Source organism: Mus caroli, chromosome 19, assembly GCF_900094665.2.
Source record: "Mus caroli chromosome 19, CAROLI_EIJ_v1.1, whole genome shotgun sequence".
Lineage (NCBI taxonomy): Eukaryota > Metazoa > Chordata > Mammalia > Rodentia > Muridae > Mus > Mus caroli.
The window spans coordinates 17,670,958-17,691,341 of NC_034588.1; the positions used below are offsets into that span (position 1 = coordinate 17,670,958).

At 37.3% G+C, this 20,384-nt stretch overlaps 1 protein-coding gene across 2 annotated transcripts; it reads right to left on the reverse strand.

The window, feature by feature from the left end:
* Window positions 1-2,161: 2,161 nt before the first annotated feature.
* Anxa1 (annexin A1) lies at window positions 2,162-19,490 on the reverse strand. Of its 2 annotated transcripts, none has more exons than XM_021151772.2 (13): window positions 19,227-19,490; window positions 13,317-13,396; window positions 13,099-13,207; window positions 12,382-12,476; window positions 11,526-11,639; window positions 10,724-10,814; window positions 8,569-8,648; window positions 7,875-7,931; window positions 6,579-6,672; window positions 5,817-5,912; window positions 4,858-4,916; window positions 3,373-3,495; window positions 2,162-2,507 (listed from the first exon to the last, which is right to left on the reverse strand). In XM_021151772.2, exons 2-13 carry the CDS (start codon window positions 13,380-13,382, stop codon window positions 2,451-2,453), a joined length of 1,041 nt encoding a protein of 346 aa, XP_021007431.1. In that variant the 5' UTR covers window positions 13,383-13,396; window positions 19,227-19,490; the 3' UTR covers window positions 2,162-2,450. The 2 variants fall into 2 exon arrangements, with proteins under 2 accessions (XP_021007431.1, XP_029328763.1); XM_029472903.1 differs by lacking the exon at window positions 19,227-19,490 and adding an exon at window positions 19,170-19,190.
* Window positions 19,491-20,384: the final 894 nt, after the last annotated feature.

A 20,384-nucleotide genomic window follows, 5' to 3' on the forward strand; every position in this document is an offset into this window, starting at 1 on the left:
AATTTTATAGTTTTAGTAATTAGATGCTCTGTATTGTATCATGTAGGGGAAGATGCTGATAGTAAAGTCTGCTTATCTAACTGGTTCTTGATTTGGTCAAAAACGGAGTCCAAAAGCCAATTGCTGGGTGGAAGGAACAGGTGGGAGTTCTGGGTCCAGGAGGAAAAGAAGATAGAGGAAAAGAGAAGGAGCTTATTGGCCAGGCTTTGGAAGGAGAAGCAAGAAACAATCCTGTAACAGGGAAGCTAGAACCAGCAGCCTCCACCACTGATGGATAGTCAAGGCTGTCAGCGGAGGCTAGCTGATACAGGCTAGCTGATAATTTTTTTTTTTTAATTTTAAGGCAGAAGATTTGAGCCCGGCAATTTTGCTAGAAGACAAGTTACAAAGTAATAAAGCTCTGTGTGTGTGTGTGTGTGTGTGTGTGTGTGTGTGTGTGTGTGTTTATCCACTGATTCAAATGTCTCCGGTGAGGCTGGTAATTCAACACCCCCAGGAGCAAAGTTTGGTAGGAAGGAGAATCCAGATGGGTTATAGAGGCTTGGCGAAGCTAAGTTGGGAGGAGCAAAAGGGTATAGAGAAGGGCCTGAGCACAGGCAGCAGCTCCATGGTCACAGCTCCTGGGAAAGGTGGTAGCTTGCTTTGTAAATTACATGCCACAGTATCATTGATCCATGTGTTTGGTTTTTGGCCAGTACAAGGATGCTTTTACTACCATGGCTCTGTAACTAGCTTGAAATCTGGTATAGTAATTCTTCCAAGTTACTTCTTCTTGCTTAGGAGCATTTTGGCTACCTAGAGTCTTATGTGTGTCCATATGTATTTTAGCAGTCTTTTGTTGGTGATGGGTTTTTTTGTTTTGTTTTGTTATGTTTGGTGTGTGTGTGTATGTGTGTGTGTTTCTATTACAAAAAAATAAAGTGGCGATTTTGACTGGTTTGTGTGATTTTTGTAGATTGCTTTTGGTAGGATGATGGTTTTCATGATATTAAGTCTACCAATCCATGATATTGAGGATATAGAGGATATTGCTCTTTGTATTGTATTGAAAGAGGAAAATTACTGACCACCAGAACTCTCACCCCAGAGCCCTCCTACCCCTCCCAACTAAGGACTGTGCCAGGGACATTTTTGAGATAAGGGTGTGAGTAAAAACCTCAGTTCCAATGAATCAAGTACATGGCCAAAGTGTGGGACGCGTTGCGAAAAGCACTTTGGAAAAACCCTTGGCTGAATCTCTTAGTGACATAAAACCTGTATTTTCCCTGCCCTGCTCCCCCCTTGCCTCCTTCCTATAAAAGCTTGTGATAAGTTTGGGCCGGTTGTCGAATCTCCTCTACACCATGCTGGGTGTATGGGTTTCGACCCCAGAGCTCTAGTTCATGTATTTGCTTGCTGTTGCTTTATAGAGCTCTGGTCTATGTGCTTTTTATGTGCTTTCTTGTTGTTGCTTTATTAAATATTACTCTCTACATCTTAAGTTTAGTCTCAGTGTCTTCTTGGCTGCGCGGCTGTCCCGAGGCTTAAGTGAGTGTCTCCCTTTGGGAGTCCTGGAGTCTTTCAGTATTCTTCACATTCTTTCTTCTGATTAAGAATTTTTCACGTAGGTCTCTTTTAGCTTCCTTGTTGTGTTAAATATCTACTCCACCATAGATTATTTAGTTTCCAAATAAAAGACATAAAATCTTTATATTTATAGTAAGTCTTAAAAGTACTAGAGATGGGCAGATATCTACCATCTATGCTATCTTGTCTACTTCCCTGTCAATAACCCTGAGATATAACTTGTCATGTTCTGCCTAGGCTGCTCCTTCTCCAGTTGGCCCGCCCTGGAGGCATGTTCATTCATGATCCGCCTACATGATGTCATCTTCTTTCTTCTCTCTCCTCCCCTCCCTGGTAGCCTCTGCCTCAGACCCAAACCCTGGGAACCTCTATCTTTCTCAGCATGCTTAATATTGATATTCAGAAAGGTCATTTTTGTTCATTGATTATGTGTCCTGCTGATTTGGTGAAATTGTTGGTTATTTAATGGAGCTTTCTAGTAGAACTTTGGTGATTTCACAAAATCACAAAACTATCTCCAAATGGGGAAAACTGACTTCTCTTGGATTACATGCAGAAAAAAGAAAATCACAAAGGAGAGACAATGACATACCAATTGTCTTAGAAAATTGTTTTATTTTATTATATGTAAACGTCTTTCTCAGGAATGGTACCAAAGTGACTTGCTTATGGGGCTTTATAATTTGGGATAAACATAACTAAGAAAACAAGTATTTCTCTATGGTACAGAGTAATGATGTAAAATCTATTTATAGGCTATATTATTCAAAGCAGGTAATTCGACTTATCTGCTAAAGCAACTTTCCTACTTAAGCCCATGCAACGGAAGGAAAACAACAGCTAAGAGACATCCTCCTCAGACTCTTGCAGAGTATTTGGGATGTCTAGTTTCCACCACACAGAGCCACCAGGATTTTTTCATAGTCTCCTTTGGTTTCATCCTGTTGGTACAAAAAGAGAATCTATTTGACATGTTGCAAAATTATGATGAATACAAGCTATTTTAATTGTAGAGGTAGCATGGTGTTTGTAGAGTCAGTTACAAAGCAAGTCATACATTACACTGTATAATATAGCTATGTTCCTAAAATCTAAATTAAATATTCTCCAGAGGAGAACCAGACCAAAATCTACTCTGAACTAATTGTTGTATATTATAACAAGTTATTTCTAAGTATTAATATGTAATATAGTTAGTTGAATTATTATATAATTTGATACCCCACATAAGAAAATATCTGAATCACTCAACAAAAAGAGTAAAAGCTATGGGCCTATAATTTTCTCATTTGAACTTCATTTATTTTAATTATCAAATATAAATAATGTGACTATAAATGATTATCTTTCTGTAGGATCAGCCTCCTTGATTTTTTTGTAATGTGTTATTTTCTAACACCATAATTCATGACTTGAGCATATATTTTGAGCATTTTATACAAAAAATACAAATTACAAGTAAAACACTGAAAATTAATTTTAGTACTGAACTTTTAATCCTTCAATTTTAACTACAAAATAAATCATAACACATATCGATACTGCCAGAAATTCTGAAATATTCCAGAATTATTTACGCACAAAAGACTAGACATTTCTATATGGCTCAAAATGACTAAGTTCTTTGGTAATCTAGATTTAATTATGTGTGGTTTAATTTATTTATGATTCACCCATACTAAGAAGCTGAGCTATTCTTATATATGCAGTGTATAGCTGTAGCATATCACATCTGCTTTATACTTGGAAAATGTTGCATGAAGAACTTTCTTTTATGAAGTGCCAATGATAGAAAATACAACATACCAGGATGGCTTGGCAAAGAGAGATTCCATACTTCTTCTGGTAAAATACTTTGATTTCATTCATGTCAATTTCCGAACGGGAGACCATGATCCTGATCAATGCCTTATGGCGAGTTCCGGCACCCTGTGCAGACAGATCATGGTTTCAGGACATGTAGGAAACCTCCCAATGAAGAAGGCACTGGGTTTTCTAGAGAAGTTAAATCACCCCTATACGCTATTCTCTTCACCTCTTCCCCTTCCCTCAGTGTTCTAACACAGCACACATATACTCACACCACAGGGAGGGGGGAGAGGGAGGGAGGAAGGGAGAGAGGGAGAGAGAGAGAGAGAAGAGAGAAGAGAGAAGAGAGAAGAGAGAAGAGAGAAGAGAGAAGAAGAGAGAAGAGAGAAGAGAGAAGAGAGATTGAGAGAGCACACTGGTAATGAAAGAATAAAAGAAGAAACCAGGAATTACATTAGCAGAAGGTGTGAAGGGTTTCTGAAGATTTTTAATTGACTTTCTACCATCCAATCTTTGCGATATCTCAACTATTGAACAATAGCAAAATGTGTTGTTCCCTGAAGTCATAAATCTAACCTATCTACTTTAAAATCCCAGTTGTCTCCCCTTTCTCTTACAATGAAGCAACCATCTTACAAGGGCATATGATGTCCTTTATAACTTTATACCCATTTAGACTGTCAAGCTAGTCACACACACACAAACACACACACACACACACACACACACACACCAGTTGGCAAGGAGAATGGAGGGAGAATTAATTAATATCCAAGTATTGTGCCTGCCTGAATTGATAAAAATGAGAAACATGCATATCATTCTACAGAGCTCCTCAATTATTCATATGTTGGCTCTTTCCATCACTCTCCCTTTCTCTTAAGGCTTTGATAAACACGGATAACAAAGGAAAGATCATGGCCTAACTCTTGTCTTCACATCGCAAAATACAAGTGCTGGTGCAATCTCCTCTACTTCAACCTCCTTGCTTGATGAGATGATCAAGGATCTCAAATGCATCTCAATACCGCCTTCTACTTTTCTAACCATGGAATGTTATTTTAAAAAATCACTATGAGTCTATGGCATGAAAAGGCAGCAGAGTGTTCAAGTCAAAAGAAAGCTAGAAAGTGAAAGACTATAAAGCTCACAACCGTGGTTGAAATAGGTTACGATAATCACATGTAAAGGGGGGATTTTTCCACTCTTCTCTTGGTGATTTGAGTTTTAAGTAAATTATAAATCACCTATAAACTTCTTGCTATCTCACCTCATAGCTATCTTTATAAATACCTTTTCTAAAAGTGCACCAGATCCAACAAGTATATTCTAATGCAGAAGCATGTGTCTCTTCAAATTGAATAAAGCAGTAATGTCCTTTAAAGGAAATATATGAAATACAATTTTTTCAAGCAAAAAGTTCTTGGTTCTTCTATCTGCAGACATTTCTCCTCTAAATAAAGCCTGTAAGTAGAACAGTACCTTCATGGCTTCGTACAGCTTCTCGGCAAAGAAAGCTGGAGTGCTGGTGGCACACTTCACTGTAAGAGATTCAAGTCATCACAAAATGAATATTCATATTTTAAAAATAGAAAATAATTTTCTAAAAAGAGTTCTGGCCCTCTGTCTAATGAAGGCTGTTTAGTTTATTAGAAGGTGGAGTTATTTTACACAAGGTGGTTGTCAACATTCTTTTTCTAGTCAATATTCAGTAGAGACTCAGCCCTGAATATACTCTTCTCTCTTTAGGTATGGGGAATCCATAATGGTCAGGCTTCTTAGATTCTTAGAGATACACAACCATGGCCCACACAAACAGTGCATGTCTCTGGGAGACATGTAAAAGGTTCAGATTTTTAGAAATGAACCCATACCTACTAAATTAGCTTGTCCAAGACTTGCTCAAGACTATACAAGTGGTTACACCAGAAATTCAATGTGTTTCTCTTCGTGACCACCCAGGAGGTACGTCCTGCTCGGTGCATTGCCTTTTAAACAGGGATTCAAAAATGTATTCTGCATATCCATATCTTAAAGAGCATCTGTTTCATTAAAAAGGCTTTCTTAAGCCAGGCAGGGTGGAGTACACCTTTAATCAAGGCACTTGAGAGGCAAAGGCAGGAGGATCTTTTGTGAGTTAAAGGCCAGCCTCGTCTACAGAGTAAGTTAAAGAATAGCCAGGACTGTTACATAGAGAGTCCCTGCCTCAAAAAAGAATAAAAGAAAGAAAGAAAAGAAAAAAAGGAAAGGAGAGAAAGAAAGAAAAGCCTTCCAGTTTTATTATTTCATCATCAGTCTTGCATATTGCCTCAGTGTGAACATAGATGCAGAGGTGTATCATCTCCTCAGAATTTTTTCCTTATATTATATTTATAGAGCATCAGTGAAGTGCAAGTGTACAGCTTCCAGTCTGAAGCTTCGCCTGTGCTACTTCTACATACCGATGGCTGTGAGGCACTTCTCAATGTCACCCTTCAGTTCCAGATCCAGAGCTTTGTTCATGTCATGTTGACTGTACTTTTGGTAATTCTGAAACACTGAATGGGAAACGGAAGTTAAGATGTGGGCAAAGCATCCTGTCTACTAGTAAACTTTAACAAAATCAGGGTAACTGACTCAGGGGCCCCTTAGGGACACTGAACTCATGTGTTGGTATACAATAATGAACCTTACATTGCTATTTTTACACTCTGCCTTCCCAAAAGATTCAGAGACTACATCTTAATCATTGGGAATTTGGGGATTTTCTTTTGCTCTTTCTTGTTTCTGGACCAACTATACATTCTTTCCTTTATTTAGACCCTTGGAGTGTTTCTTCTTCTTCTTCTTCTTCTTCTTCTTCTTCTTCTTCTTCTTCTTCTTCTTCTTCTTCTTCTTCTTCTTCTTCTTCTTCTTCTTCATTTTTTTGCCTCATTTTTTAATGTTTTATTTATATCTCATGTCATAACTTCTCCAAAACTTTGGAAGAGTAGAAATAGTGAAAATAAGTTATATTACTCACTGGAAAGTGAGAAAGTTTGTTCTCAGTGGTGTGAATGGTGGCAGACCAAAGCTGACTAACAGATATACGGCAATAAAGGAACAGCATCGCCTAAAGCCATTTGATAGGGAAAGACCTCTTTCTTTTCTTCGTCCCACTTGTCCTCCATAAATAACCTATGATCCTCTCTAAACACAATCCAGAGAAACCAATTTCTTATTACCTCTGCGGAGATGAGGCAAGCTCCTACTGGTCAGAATTGTAATAAACGTGTTCACGTCTGTCCCCTTTCTCCTTTCTCCAGCTTCATACAAAGCCTGTCAAGAAATGGATAAGTAACCATATGACCATGAGCTGAATGACAAACACATAAAAATGTTACATTTAACAAAAGTCACATAGGCGATTACTCTGTACTCGATACAATCAGAGTAGGCAGCACAGATGTTGGCCTTTCTTGAAAGTAAAGACAGGACAATAAAGTCAGCAGTATCTCAGAAGGCATTTTGTAAACATGAAAAACTGAGGATATGTTTTCAGGATATCTCTTTGCTTAGTTAATTGCTTTAAAATTATTCTGCATATCAAACAACTCCAGGAATTCTTAAAATGGATTCTTTTTTTTTTCTATTTTTTGCTCAAAGAAATTATTAGCAAGTAGTATCAATAAATCAAAAATTCAACTGCTGCCTACATCTTGCATTTCCCTTCTATATTCACACATTTATTTGTTACTGAAGGATATTCCATATTGATGCTATGATTTTTGTACTCAAATTTCAATTCTGAAATTTGAAAGCTACATAGACTTAGGAAATAATTTAAAGACAAATAATCTCCTTTGCAAATGAAAATAACGATCCCTGTTGTTTTTGTTACAAGTAAGTTTTACAAAGCTAAAATATTAATTTCTATCACAATCCTGAGCCATATTAATCATGTAATCTCTGTAAATATGTATAAAGTATGTATAAATACGCATAGTCTAAAAATTTTAAATACTCGCAAATATAAGTAAGAGTAATTGTTATTAGGGTCAATTACACATCATTATTTTTGATATGTTTGCACAATTTCTATTAAAACAAAATGCTCAATGTGTTTCTAAATTTCCCTTTACTCAGCAATAATTTCCTTTCCTAGCTGAGCATAATGATGATTGCTTCTAGTTCCAGCAACTGAGAGCCAGGGAAAAGAGGATTTCAAATGGATAGTAACTTACACTACCCACCAAGAGGTTGGGCTTACATGTAATGTTATGTTCTTACACTATAAAGTTAAAACGTGGAGTGTTCTCTACCCAACAGTTGTTGGGAAAGACAGACAAATTGTTATTTAAATCATCATTGGCTTTCTGAATAATAAGATCAATTGGAAACAAAACGACTATATTTTCTATCCCTGGGCTACAAGAATCTGTGTCTAGTTAAATGAACATTAAGGAAACATTGGCTTCTCCCAGGACTGGAGATCTGCTTCCATATATAGAGAGTAAGGATGTAGGAATATCCTTGCTTACCCTGGCATCTGTATCAGCCAAATCTTGATTCACACTCAAGTCCTGACTACGGTCACCCTGTAAAAATACACCAATATATTGTAAGATTTTTCTGTAGGATGTAATTACAAGATGTGCTTAATTCTCTTAAAATCAGACAATAACCATTGAGGAAAAAAGAGCGTAAAACAGCATCTATCCTCTCCAGTAATGTTGCACTGAGGAACACAAGTCAGACAGAGCAGAGCACGAGCTCACATAGGTCTGCTTCCTAAAACACAGGAGCCCACAGAAGCATATAGTTCATTGGTGATAAGCAGCGATAGCAGGGTATGAAACACAGGTCTGGAAGATGCCGATGAAAGGACACAGTCGCTAATAAGCAGAGGTACACTGTGGTGTTACTATACAGTAAGAGAAATGTAATCTGTATCATAGTTGATATCTTGAAGTGACCTGAAGACAAACTTTAAATGTCTCAACTAAAAAAATGGTAGGAAGTTATAACACAAAGACATTGTTTTTTTGCCATTAATTGACATCCTATATGCCAAAATATCACACTGTTCCCTCAAATGCATACAAGTATAGTTCATCAATTAAGCAGTATTAGTTCTAAGAAAGAGAAAGTTTCTCATTCCTAGAAAATTATCACTACTCTTAAGTTTTTATTCAGCATAATAGCAAACACATTTCCAGAGCATTTAAGTTATACCTTGGCAAGAAGAAGCAAGGCTTTCCGAAAGTCTCCAGATGTATCTGAGGTGATGTCTTTGGACAGATCTCTTTTCAGATCTAGGAGACAAGAAAAATAACTTTTGTAGTAAATTATTTTAAAAAACTAATGATGCAAACAACTAATATCTTAAACATTTGTCCCAGAGTCTCAGTTACAAAGTTGAATGACTCATGTTCCATATTTCTGGTAACTCTGATCATATTACATGTAACTCATGTTGCATGTGTTTTATGAGAATGGGAAAATGAGAACAGCTAAAATGTTAAGACTATAAAACACTTGCCTACAGACCAATAAAAGAAAAAGGAGCAATGGTGTGTACCAAAACTCAGAGTCACAAATAGCTTCTAACAAGAATGAATTGCTAAACACACATTACCAAATCACTTTGAAACATAATATGTCGCCATTTATTTGCTAGAATGAATAGACCATCATTTAAAAAGAAAAAAAGGCAGTACTTGCTTGAACATTGGCTACTATTGATATTTGATATGTATATTATATATTCAATGGCAATTGTTTGTGTATATGTGCAGTTATTTAAAGCTCATTTCTATACACATATGTTTAGTTATCAAATGTACTGCTTTAACAAAAAAAATAACTGAATTTATAATGAAATAGATAACAGCATCTTAAGCTATTAAGCCTTCAGGATCATGGGGAAGTATGAATGTCTATCTTTGTAAAGTATGTTTCATCAAACACATTAATAATTACATCTCTTGAATTATTAATGACAAATGGCTCTAAGGCAAGCATCAGTACTAGAGTTAAAATCTACAGAAAATGTGGTTGAAAACTTCCTTAGACTCATGTGCTAAATTGAGAAAGATATTCAATGCTGTTGTCCCATGAGTTTGATAAGAGAATCAAAAAGATTCTTTACAAAGCCACATATTAATTTAACAAAGCAAAGCAAAAAGCCACCAGCTCAGAGGAACTAGAAAATCACCAGAAACCAGAATCCCTCAGCAAGGAGGAATGAATCATTGACTAAAGGCCTCATGGTCTGATGAGCCATCCACAGTCTCATGCGAACTATCTATCTAACCAGAGAGAAAAGGAACTGAATTGTTTATGCTCTCAATGGTAAAATTAAGACTCCCAACAAAGGGGCTGGAAAGATAGCTCAGTGGTTAAAAGCACTGACTGCTCTGCCAGAGGAGCAACCTGAGTTCAATTCCCAGCAACCACATGGTGGCTCACATCTGTAATGGGATCTGATGCCCTCTTCTGGTGTGTCTGAAGACAGCTACAGTGTATATGCTTATACTATATATAGCATATATATTAAAGCTATTTTTAAAAATTCCCAACAAAGGATTAGAAAGATGAATGGAAAGTGTTCTAATCAGAAGTATTTTTTTTAGGTTTTGTTTTTTATAAATGTTTTTTTTATTACGTATTTTCCTCAATTACATTTCCAATGCTATTCCAAAAGTCCCCCCATACCCCCCCCCAACTCCCCTACCCACCCATTCCCACTTTTTGACCCTGGCATTCCCCTGCACTGGGGCATATAAAGTTTGCAAGTCCAATGGGCCTCTCTTTCCAGTGATGGCTGACTAGGTCATCTAGGTCAAGTGCTCCGGGGTACTGGTTAGTTCATAATGTTGTTGCACCTACAGGGTTGTAGATGTCTTTAGCTCCTTGGATACTTTCTCTAGCTCCTCCATTGGGGGCCCTGTGATCCATCCAATGGCTGACTGTGAGGATCCACTTATGTGTTTGCTAGGCCCCGGCCTAGTCTCACAAGAGACAGCTATATCAGGGTCCTTTCAGCAAACTCTTGCTAGAAGTATTTATTCTAATTATCTAGCCATTTCAAAGTAAAAAGCACTGGGTAGTTCAGAACAGTAGAAATGTTTTTAGAAAGCTATCTAAGTCCAAAAATGTTCTGAATCCAATTCTCTTTATAGCCATGTGTGCTAATTGGTGGGTTGGGGGTATGTGTTTTCTTGTTTCCCTCCCCCTGCATTCCAGGAATATTGAACCAAGCAGGAAGGGGCCATTTTAGAATGTAGGCTTTCTAATTCTTACACAGTCACCACCCATAGCTAACTTTCAAAAAAGTATTTTTATCTGATTTCCTGTCCAACTCAGGCACTCAGATACTGAGTCTGACCTTCTCTGTAGACTCTATTAATCTCTCTGATATTTTCGTTATTTCTTGATGCCAAAATCTCAATGACAGTGTCTTCATCTGTTCCAAGTCCCTGAATTTAAAGAAAAAAAATACATTTAAAGTTTTTCACTCCAGAAATCAACTTGTTTTGTCCACACAAATATTGTTGTAATTTTTCATTTAGCAATTTTTGTCCATATTGTTAAAAACATATAACATCTTTCTAAAGCAAAGTAGGTTTATGTTCAGTGTTTTGGATGAAAGTTTTAAAAATACACATATTTGATTTAGGCATTTTTAAAACATGGAAAAAATTAGTTCCAATATTTTTTTCATGTATCTACTGACTGATTCATTAAATCATTAAGTTGCTCAGTCACTGGACTCAGACTGATTGACAGTCTTGTAGTCGATAATGAAGGCTCGGCTACAGAAACACACAGATTTTCCTGCACATATTTTTAGGAAAGTTATTTTTTCTTAAAAGAGTAATTTAGGGGGCTGGTGAAAAAGTTCCACTGTTAAAAGCTCTTGTTCATGCAGAAGACCCAGATTCAATTCCTCTCATCCACATAGTGGCTTGCAACCATCCATAAGTCCAACACAAGAGGATCAAATGGCCTCTTCTGACCAAGAGTGCCAGGCACACAGGTGATATATATATATATATATATATATATATATATATATATATATATATATATACACATAGTTGCATTCAAGTAAAACATTCATTCAAATAAAACATCTTAAAAGCTGTTGGGGACCTGGTGATGGGGAAGAGGTAGTGAGAATAATTTACCTTCATGGCACCACGGAGTTCATCGGCATCAAACTGAGCTGGAGTTTTTAGCATGGCCAAAACAACCTCCTCCAGGTGGCCTGTAAGGGCTTTTCTCAAGACTTCATCCAAGGGCTGGGGGAAAAAAAAGGATTAGTGAGTTCCTAACAGTCTTGTTCCTAGTGACATCTCAGTGTGGTTTGGTCATCCATTAGAGCTCCTTTCATCCATGCAAAACACCAGTTAGATATATACGGTATCCTCTCCATCATTTAATGTAGAGAGTTTAGATGAGATGCACTGCATCTGAGACTAACTTCCTACAGGATTGGGTTCTCAGTGTTCTTTACAGGAAAGGAATCACAGAGCTCAAAACACAAAGCTGCCACACGGTTTTCATTGGTCTAGTAAACACTATAATTAAAAAAAAAGGTAGCTTCCATTTTTTTAATTGCATCCAGTTAAAAAAAAAAACTATCTAGAGTGGCCACGAGAGATATAAAGTTCACTTCCATCATAATGTTGCATAAAATATTTAGATTTCTCCATAAAGCAGCTCATTCTAGTTTTAGTGACATTCAAAAAAATGTACTTCAATAAGGACACGTTCTTTGTTCCTCCACAATAATTTTGATGCCTATTTTGCTTAAACAGCTTCACCTCTGAAAACTTTTATGGCAAGATAGCCAATGTTTGAACTGAGGAAATTTGCTACAAAGTGGTCCTATTTCAAGAAAGGAGACAAATATTGTGACTCTGATTTCGGGAGTAATGGGCTCACAGTGTTTAATATGGAAAGAGTAACAAATGTGATTTAGAAGCACATTGAAAGATGAATATGAGCAAACTGAGAGTCTGTGATCATCATTTTCATTACCTTTCCATTCTCCTGTAAGTACGCGGCCTTGATCTGCTGGCGCTGAGCATTGGTCCTCTTGGTAAGAATTTCAATGATGGTTGCTTCGTCGACACCTGGAAATACAAGGTCTGAGGCTTTAAGATCAATTCTCTCAATCACCCACAACTGACAGAAACTGATTCTTTATCAAGGCAGTACTCAAGGCACATTCATAGCAAAGCTGGGAAAGAGAATTGCATCAGCCCGGAAAATGAACAAATGCCACAGCACATATCATACTGGAGAATGTTTAAGACAACACCTCATCCATTTGAATGGGAAACAAAGAACCAATCAATGATTTCTGGTTTTAGGCACTCCAGATACACATTGAAATACTCAGTGTAATCACCAGTGCTCATTTAAGCATTGGTTTCTACTAGAAACAGGCTGGTATGGACATCTGTTATAGTAACAGAGATTCTATCATGGACCAAACTTTCCTATGTACTGAAAGGAAGGACATTTTACTCTTTGGAAATGGTCTAACTCCACAGCACATGAAAGCCTGAAATGGAAACCTTCTTGCCTCGGCCTCTCTAGTACTGATGTTATAGGTAAGAACTATTACAGCCGACTAAATCTTTTTATGTCCGAAGCGTAGGACTCTGCGTGACTCAAGTTTATTTCCCAAAAACTGTTCAAGTAATTTCTGTGAGATGTTCAGAAGGAGATTTTTTATGAAAACACACTCACCTTTAACCATGATAGCTTTGTGCAAGGCAGCAACATCCGAGGATACATTGAAGGAAGGGTAGGGGCTCACTGCTGACCCAGGACCACCTTTGTATGATTTTACAGCTTGCTATGTGTGCAAGAGACATGAATTAGTCTTTAGTCATTCATTTATTCATTCATTCATGTTGCTGTTCATTTTAACATGGTAACTACTTCATGATATTTTGACTACTTACAACATATTCCTGTTCTTGATTGTCAAGAAAGCGGGCCTGCTTGAGGAATTCTGATACCATTGCCATTTTTAGAGAAGTGTCTGGAAAAAAAATGGATTGGTACTCTTATATTATAAAATCAACATTCACAAATAATACACTTAACACTCAAGACACTACAATAGAAAGCAAACTTGTCCTTATTTGCTGTGATTATTCTTTGGTACAGCATAAAATGTGCAGTGTTTATATTTTTTTTTAAAGTCTATTCTTACTGTGAAAACGAAACTCACAGCCTCTACTCAGAAATGAACCATTTTCTTGTTCTTTCTAGTCCTGCCCTCTAAGATTCACGTAAGTATAGGGTCTGAGGAGAAGAGCTGATAGTCACAATGCCCAATTTACATTTACAAACCACCCAGAGATAATAAGCAAAGAGGATGCTTAAACTGTGATATGCCTTCCTTTGCCTCTGGGAATCTAAAGCTGGCCTGTGCTTTCTGGTTTAAAGCAAAAAGGCTAAGGGAAAGGGCTGCTTCAGAGAGGCTTTCTTGAAATATGTCAAAACAAATCTGGTTGAAAACTTCAGAGAAAAAAATTGAGGGAAGGTTTGTCATATTTGAGAGGATGGGTAAAGTTTGCTAGATGAGGAATTGATAATAGAAGTTGCAACAAGGAATTTACATGTATGTTCACAGCTCAGAGCAATATCATTATGTGTGTGAATGCAAAGCAGTGTGATCCCATTTGTACTTTGGAAGTAGCATCCTTTTTTTAACATCTTGGGGAATCACAGTAAAGGGTGAAGAGAAAGGCGAGACCACTCAGTATGTCATGCAAGCATCTGTGTGCGCTCAATCAGGGCCTGTGCCAAAGGCATGTCCAGAGAAAATTCGCTTCCTCCTATGAAATAAAATAAAATAAAATAATGGTTCATCTACAGGACTGGATCAACTTAAAACTCTGCATTTCTTTCTCAAAAAAAAAAGCAGCTTCCCTCCTTCCTTCCTTTTTTTTTCCTTCTTCCTTTCCTTTCTTTTTCATTGCTTGGTGTATCATCATTTGAATAGATAACTATCTTCACATTTCTTGCCATTTGAGCAGTTTAAGCATTATTCTTTTATGCGTACACACAAACAGAAAAGGATTGTTTTATCATTGTTTTGCCTCTGTTCTAACAAGAAGCATTTGGGCGATGTTGCCATATGCATAATTTTTTGGCAACTATCATAAAGGGCGTCTCAAGTTACCTGCACAGCTTGCATCCTGGTAATGTTTGTATTTAATGGAACAAAATCGTTTTAAAGCTTAAAGTATGCTAACCATTGGTCTGTTTTCTCTACAAACACATAATACCGTTGATGATTCCTTTTGTCAGAGTCTGCATTTTTGTTGTTGTTGTTGTTGAAACTGGTATTCAGCATCTACACTTATCTATCTCCGACACCCTCTAGAGATTGTGCAATGAATGCCTTTGAGGAAGGGTGGAAAGATAATCTCTGAGATGTCAGTTCATGATTTGTAGACTTAAAACTTAGGAAGAGTAAAACTCACAAAGTTGTCCCTTACTAGCATGTCCAGACAAAGTCTTTCTGTCTGTATCTGCTAGAAGAATGATTCATTTTCACGTAACAAGATTAAATACCAGAGGCAAATAATACTCGAAACAGAGACATTCTGTACCTAACCATGATAATGGGGCTTGTTCAAATTACTATTCTGTCATTTGTGTGGAGAGCAATCACCAAAGTACGGCATTCATTCTCACATCAATGCCTTCAAAGCTATTCCCTAAGGTAAACTCATGGCATGCAACCATGCATGGTATTGTACTTCCCACTATAGTTGAATCTGGTGTAATTGCTGTTGCCACACAGTATTTCACATTTTGACTGCCAAGTTGGCACACCTACAGCTTCATTGCTTTTCTGCAGAAGTTTCAGCCTTCAGAGTTGCAATTTTCACCACCACACCCAAGCCCTAGTATAATGAAATCTTCAAAATGAATGATCTGATCATTTGCTTTTTAAAAACAAAAATCAGTAATTTCATTATTTTCAGATAAGTCAGGAAAAAAATCTTCAAACTGGAGGATTATCTGAAATCAAAAATGAGTATGACAACTCAATGCTGATCTTAGGGAGTTTATGAGAGTACTGTGCTTTCACGGTTTTAGAGCAATTAAAATTAACTGCATAGTGCACACCCATCTTTCTGAAAACTGAGAAAGTGTAGTGAAATAATGACTCTGTTAATTATATTGTGAAGCAGAACAAGAAGCAGTAAGTTGAACCATGTACTTGACAAGAGTATCCTTACAGAAGACAGCGTTGAACCTGCATCTTTTGAGCATCCTCATTCTAGCCTGCTGTTTATGCATAGGCCAGAAGGAAGGTCCAGAAAAGCAATGGATACAGAACGGAATAGTCTTCACGAATGTCAGCAGAAGAAAATGGACTCTAGGGTCGGCTTCTAGCTCTTGGATAGTTTAAGGACTGTAAAAGGATGTATGTTGCTCTAAAGAAAATATACTTTATCACAGCCTGCTAAGTGCCAAAGATACTAACCTTCATTAACAGGATGGCTTACATACAAAGCACTGTTCAGATAGCACAGGGAGAATGGGAGGTGGATCCATAGCTAAACTTCTCTGCCTACTTATCACCTAGATTTTTCATGGAGACAAACCTAATTAAATGGAAGCGTTTGTTTCTTTCCTCTTATTTGTCTTAATATAATATTGCTTTATATCAACACATACTTCAATTAGTTATCAATAATTTCTCAATCCAAATTAATTTCCAGGACAAAAATGAGCTAATTCAAAAATAACCCACCCACATGGAAGTTGATTCTATTTCACAGATTTTCTTTACTTGACAATTTTTTGTGTGTGTGAATAAGCAGTGCCTATTAATTTTCCCTCATATGTAGATTAAGTGGGAAGTGTCTAAGAATTAACCTTTTTGTGGACTTATATGTATATAGTCATCTTCATGCTTCTTTCTGAGTGTCATGGAATGTGACTTCCAGAATCTGTGTGGAAAATAGCTGAATTTCTTGGTTTACCAACTCTTCCTGGTTTCAACATTATTTCTGTGTTATTGCAAAGCACAAAATGAAGAAAATCTCATTGAGTAACTTACTTGTTAATACAAGATAGTGTCTCCAGAGATGACAGCAATGTGTCGTATGCCCTGGTTATATGCTAGGACTATCAGTTTCACAACGGTAGTAGCAGTAATCATTAGCCACTTCTTTTTTGACAAAATAACTTTGTCACCACCCTCATTATTTCTATATGTAATGACCTTTTCAGACATACATCCTGAGAGTAGTGTCAGTGGTCATCATATAAATATATGCTTTCTGACTGCAAACTACTATGTGTTTTGAAATTAGTAAACAGAGATGAGAAGAACATCAGTACTACGTTTAATCCACTTGAGATCCAGATTCATCAATAGAGAGTCTATTGTAGACTCAATAGTTTTCACTGCGGCCTGAGGATATTGATTTTCTCGTGTTTTTGCTTTGTGTATAATTCTTCCTTGAATACATGCTTTGTAAGCCCTTCCCACAACTACCCACATGGAGAAGATAATTAGACTCTTCAATGGCCACATGAGAAGGTAATTAGACTATACAATGATATCACGTTTAAAAAGCCCCTTAGCCAAAGGTAGCACCTGGTTATTTGGCTTCAGGCTTCTGACCAGGGAGTTTCTGTGGCCTGGAATGCTCTGACCTCATCTGCATCTCTGTCTTTTGCCTGACTCACTGCTACTTGATGAAGACTCAGCTAAGGCTTCATCATATCTCCATGATGGTTTCACTGGTACTCAGCTCTGCACTGGGGGACCTTTGAAAGCATCTTGTTTCTACCCATCCAATAGGCTCATGCCACTATGCATTAAGTCTTCATGCTGGCATCTAACCCTCCAGCCTTCTTCCCCGAAGACACGGACCATTTGCTTGGAATCTGCAATACCTCATGAAGTACCTGGAATTCTGGATATCCATAAGCATTATGAATTATTACTAAATAAATAAATCTTACTAAATAAACAAACAGCACTAGGGAAACAGCTACACAGATTTAACCAACAAATTTGACCCATAATGATAGTATTTTAAATAGAAAAATCATATCATGGTGCTGTGGGCCTTTTTGTTTGTTTCTTTCTTTTTTTCTTTAACTGGAAATTTGACTTCACACACACACACACAAAAAAAAAAAACATGAAAATTCTTCAAGTAAAATGTAATGTTAATTTAATATGTAAAATGAGAATGTTAAAATAAATATAGCTATAGCTATAGCTCCCAGTCACTTAGCTTACATTTCACCTTGAGTCCAAAAAGGAATTAACCTAAAGAGAAAGGTATTAGATAGATTGGATGCTTGATCATTCTGATAAATGAGTGCAAGATTAAAGGAAAAAGATATATTCAACTTTGAGAATTGTTCATGGTTCATCCCTAAGGATCAGTAGTTTTTTGTTTGTGTCTTTTGCTCTGACTTTAAATATGTAACAATTTAATAGGTCTAGAGGGAAATAAGTGAGCCTGTCCAGCCTGTCCAACGTTGTTCAGGTATCAACGTTGCAGAAGTTTTTGATTGAGAAAGTATTTAACAAGCATCTGACTTTAGCTGGTTCCTTAAGAGTGTTGCTATAGTTTCAAGAGCAGCGGTCTTCTATCAGGGAACTAGGAGGTGTTGGTGTGTTTCTGGGCTCTGGTAACCACATAACTTCTGAAATGTGGAAGAAGCCATTTCAGAAGCAGGAAACCAACATTTTACAACATATGAATCAGCTGAAACAGAACTGAGCTACAGCGAGCAAAGCACAGTCCCTGCTCGGTGTTAGGGGCATTGATTTCTCAGGATTCATACTACCGAGGCACCGTGGCAAGAGGAAGCGCATTTTTAATCGGCACCCATAAAATTAGAAAATAAGACATTTCATTAACAGTTTTAAGTGAGCTAACGAAAAGGTCCTTGAAGGCACATCTGTAATAAGCCAAGTGTGTAGTTGGGAATCATCTGCTCTCACTTTTGCAATTTGATTCAATATTGTACAGTTTTATTTTTGTTTTGTTTTGCTTTCCTAGGAAGTTTATCTCCTTATCTTATGCTACCCCAAGCCGTCGCTAGGCAGAAGAGTTTCTGTAGGGCCCCTGCGGCATTCCGTGGGATGACTTATCTGACCTCACCCTGGAAAAATCTGCTTTCCCCTTAGGTTTTCAAATGAGCACCAGAAAAGCCTGTCTATGACACAGAGTTTATAGGGAGGGAAGGTGGCCACTCCCTGTTTAAATGAGACAAGTAATAAGCGGACCATCTTAAATTATGAGTAAACATAACATTGATTCAAAACGTTAATTAAAAAGGGCCACTCAGAGCCTGGGATTCATTTGGTTTTACTAAAGAAAAATATTTTTAGCTGTGAAAGCCTTCCATTTTGGAACAGTTCTTGAGAGTTTTCCATTTGTGGTTTCTGTGGGACCCCACTTGCCTCCCCACTCCAGTTCTGGACCCACACAAAACTCACAGCTCTTTGGAAAACTTTTCCAAAGAGGAGGAAAGAAAATCCTCAGAGCTCTTAGCTTGCCAGAGCACACTTTCTCTTTGCTCCTTTAGTAAGTCGTCAGCAGGACAGTAAACTTACCAGACTTTCAGACATGCATTTCTGAGTTAAGAAAGGCAAAATTTTATGATTTTGTAATGTCTAAAAGATAAGCACACAGTCTAATTTTGCAGCAGGATTAACTAAGACATGGTATTTGCAACAAACCGTAAATCCTGTAGTTGAATTCAGCAGTCAACAGCACTTCCTTAAGAAGCCCCAGGCAAACCAAACAAGTTCTTACCCGATTTTGTGGTTTCTCCAGCAAGCAGAACTCTGTAAAATGAAAGCTAAGCCTTACCTTTGTATTTACTTGTCTTCCTGAGAACTGAAGAGAGGCTCTGCTCAGATGGTTTCAGACTGGAAGTGGAGGGTTGGACTCCTGATTTTATAGGATATGAACTGAAGCCACACCTAGCAACCAGAAGTTAGTAACTGGCTGTCTTTTGTTTGAAGAACTGGCTCAGCCCTGGTCAAAACCAAGGAGAAACAAGTCTTGCAAAATTACTCCTGGAGCCAACTCAGCTACAGAAACAGGAGTCTTGGATTTTCCCCCTGCTCTTCCTTCTGAGGTTTTATTCCTCCCAGGAATGGTGCAGTGCAGTCGCGGTTCAGCTATGTTGAGCTCCCTGTCTTATCTTAGGGAACTTCCAGGGACTCCTTTAAAATTAAACACAGTAACCACAAAACTAAAAAAAAAAAAAAAAAGAAGAAGAGGAAAAGGGAAGGAAGGAGAGGGTTTGATTTCAGCCCTAGCACTTATCACTATGTGATTTGGAGGGCTTAATTTATTTCTCTGAAGTTGTTACCATTTTTGTATGTTGAAGTTATATCACTAAGGCTCTACTTATTCTCGAGACATTGTAGACAATTGAAATAGAACTTATTTGGAGGTTTGTAAAAAATGATTCTCTAATGAGTACTTTTCTTGTGATTCACCAGCAATGCCCTTGCCTTCCCATCAAGCCTTTGAAACTAGTGTAACTAAGAAACAGGGAACTCGTGAGACTCTGAATTACTTCAGCATTTTCAATAATCGATGTTAAAGATGGAGTTATAATGACATTTAATAAAAACACTAGTATTGAAGAAGAGCCTACTTTATAAATTTTTGAATAGACTCAAACCACATGAACAGAGTAGAAACAGAGCCCTGCAGTTATAGAAGAGTTGAGCAATGAGCAAAGACACAGAACTGTGAACTGTAAGGATTAATGGATTAGCAACTACCACACAACAGGTGTCATAGGAAAGGGCCCACCTGATGTAAAGAAGGGAAGTTTTTCTGGGAACCTCAATGTGATTCATTCTTTATAAAATCTAGAAAAAAGAAACAAAGGAAGAAAGAAAGAAAGAAAGAAAGAAAGAAAGAAAGAAAGAAAGAAAGAAAGAGAGAAAGAGAGAAAGAGAGAGAGGAGAGAGAGGAAGGGAGGGAAGGAAGGAAAGAAGGAAGGGAGGG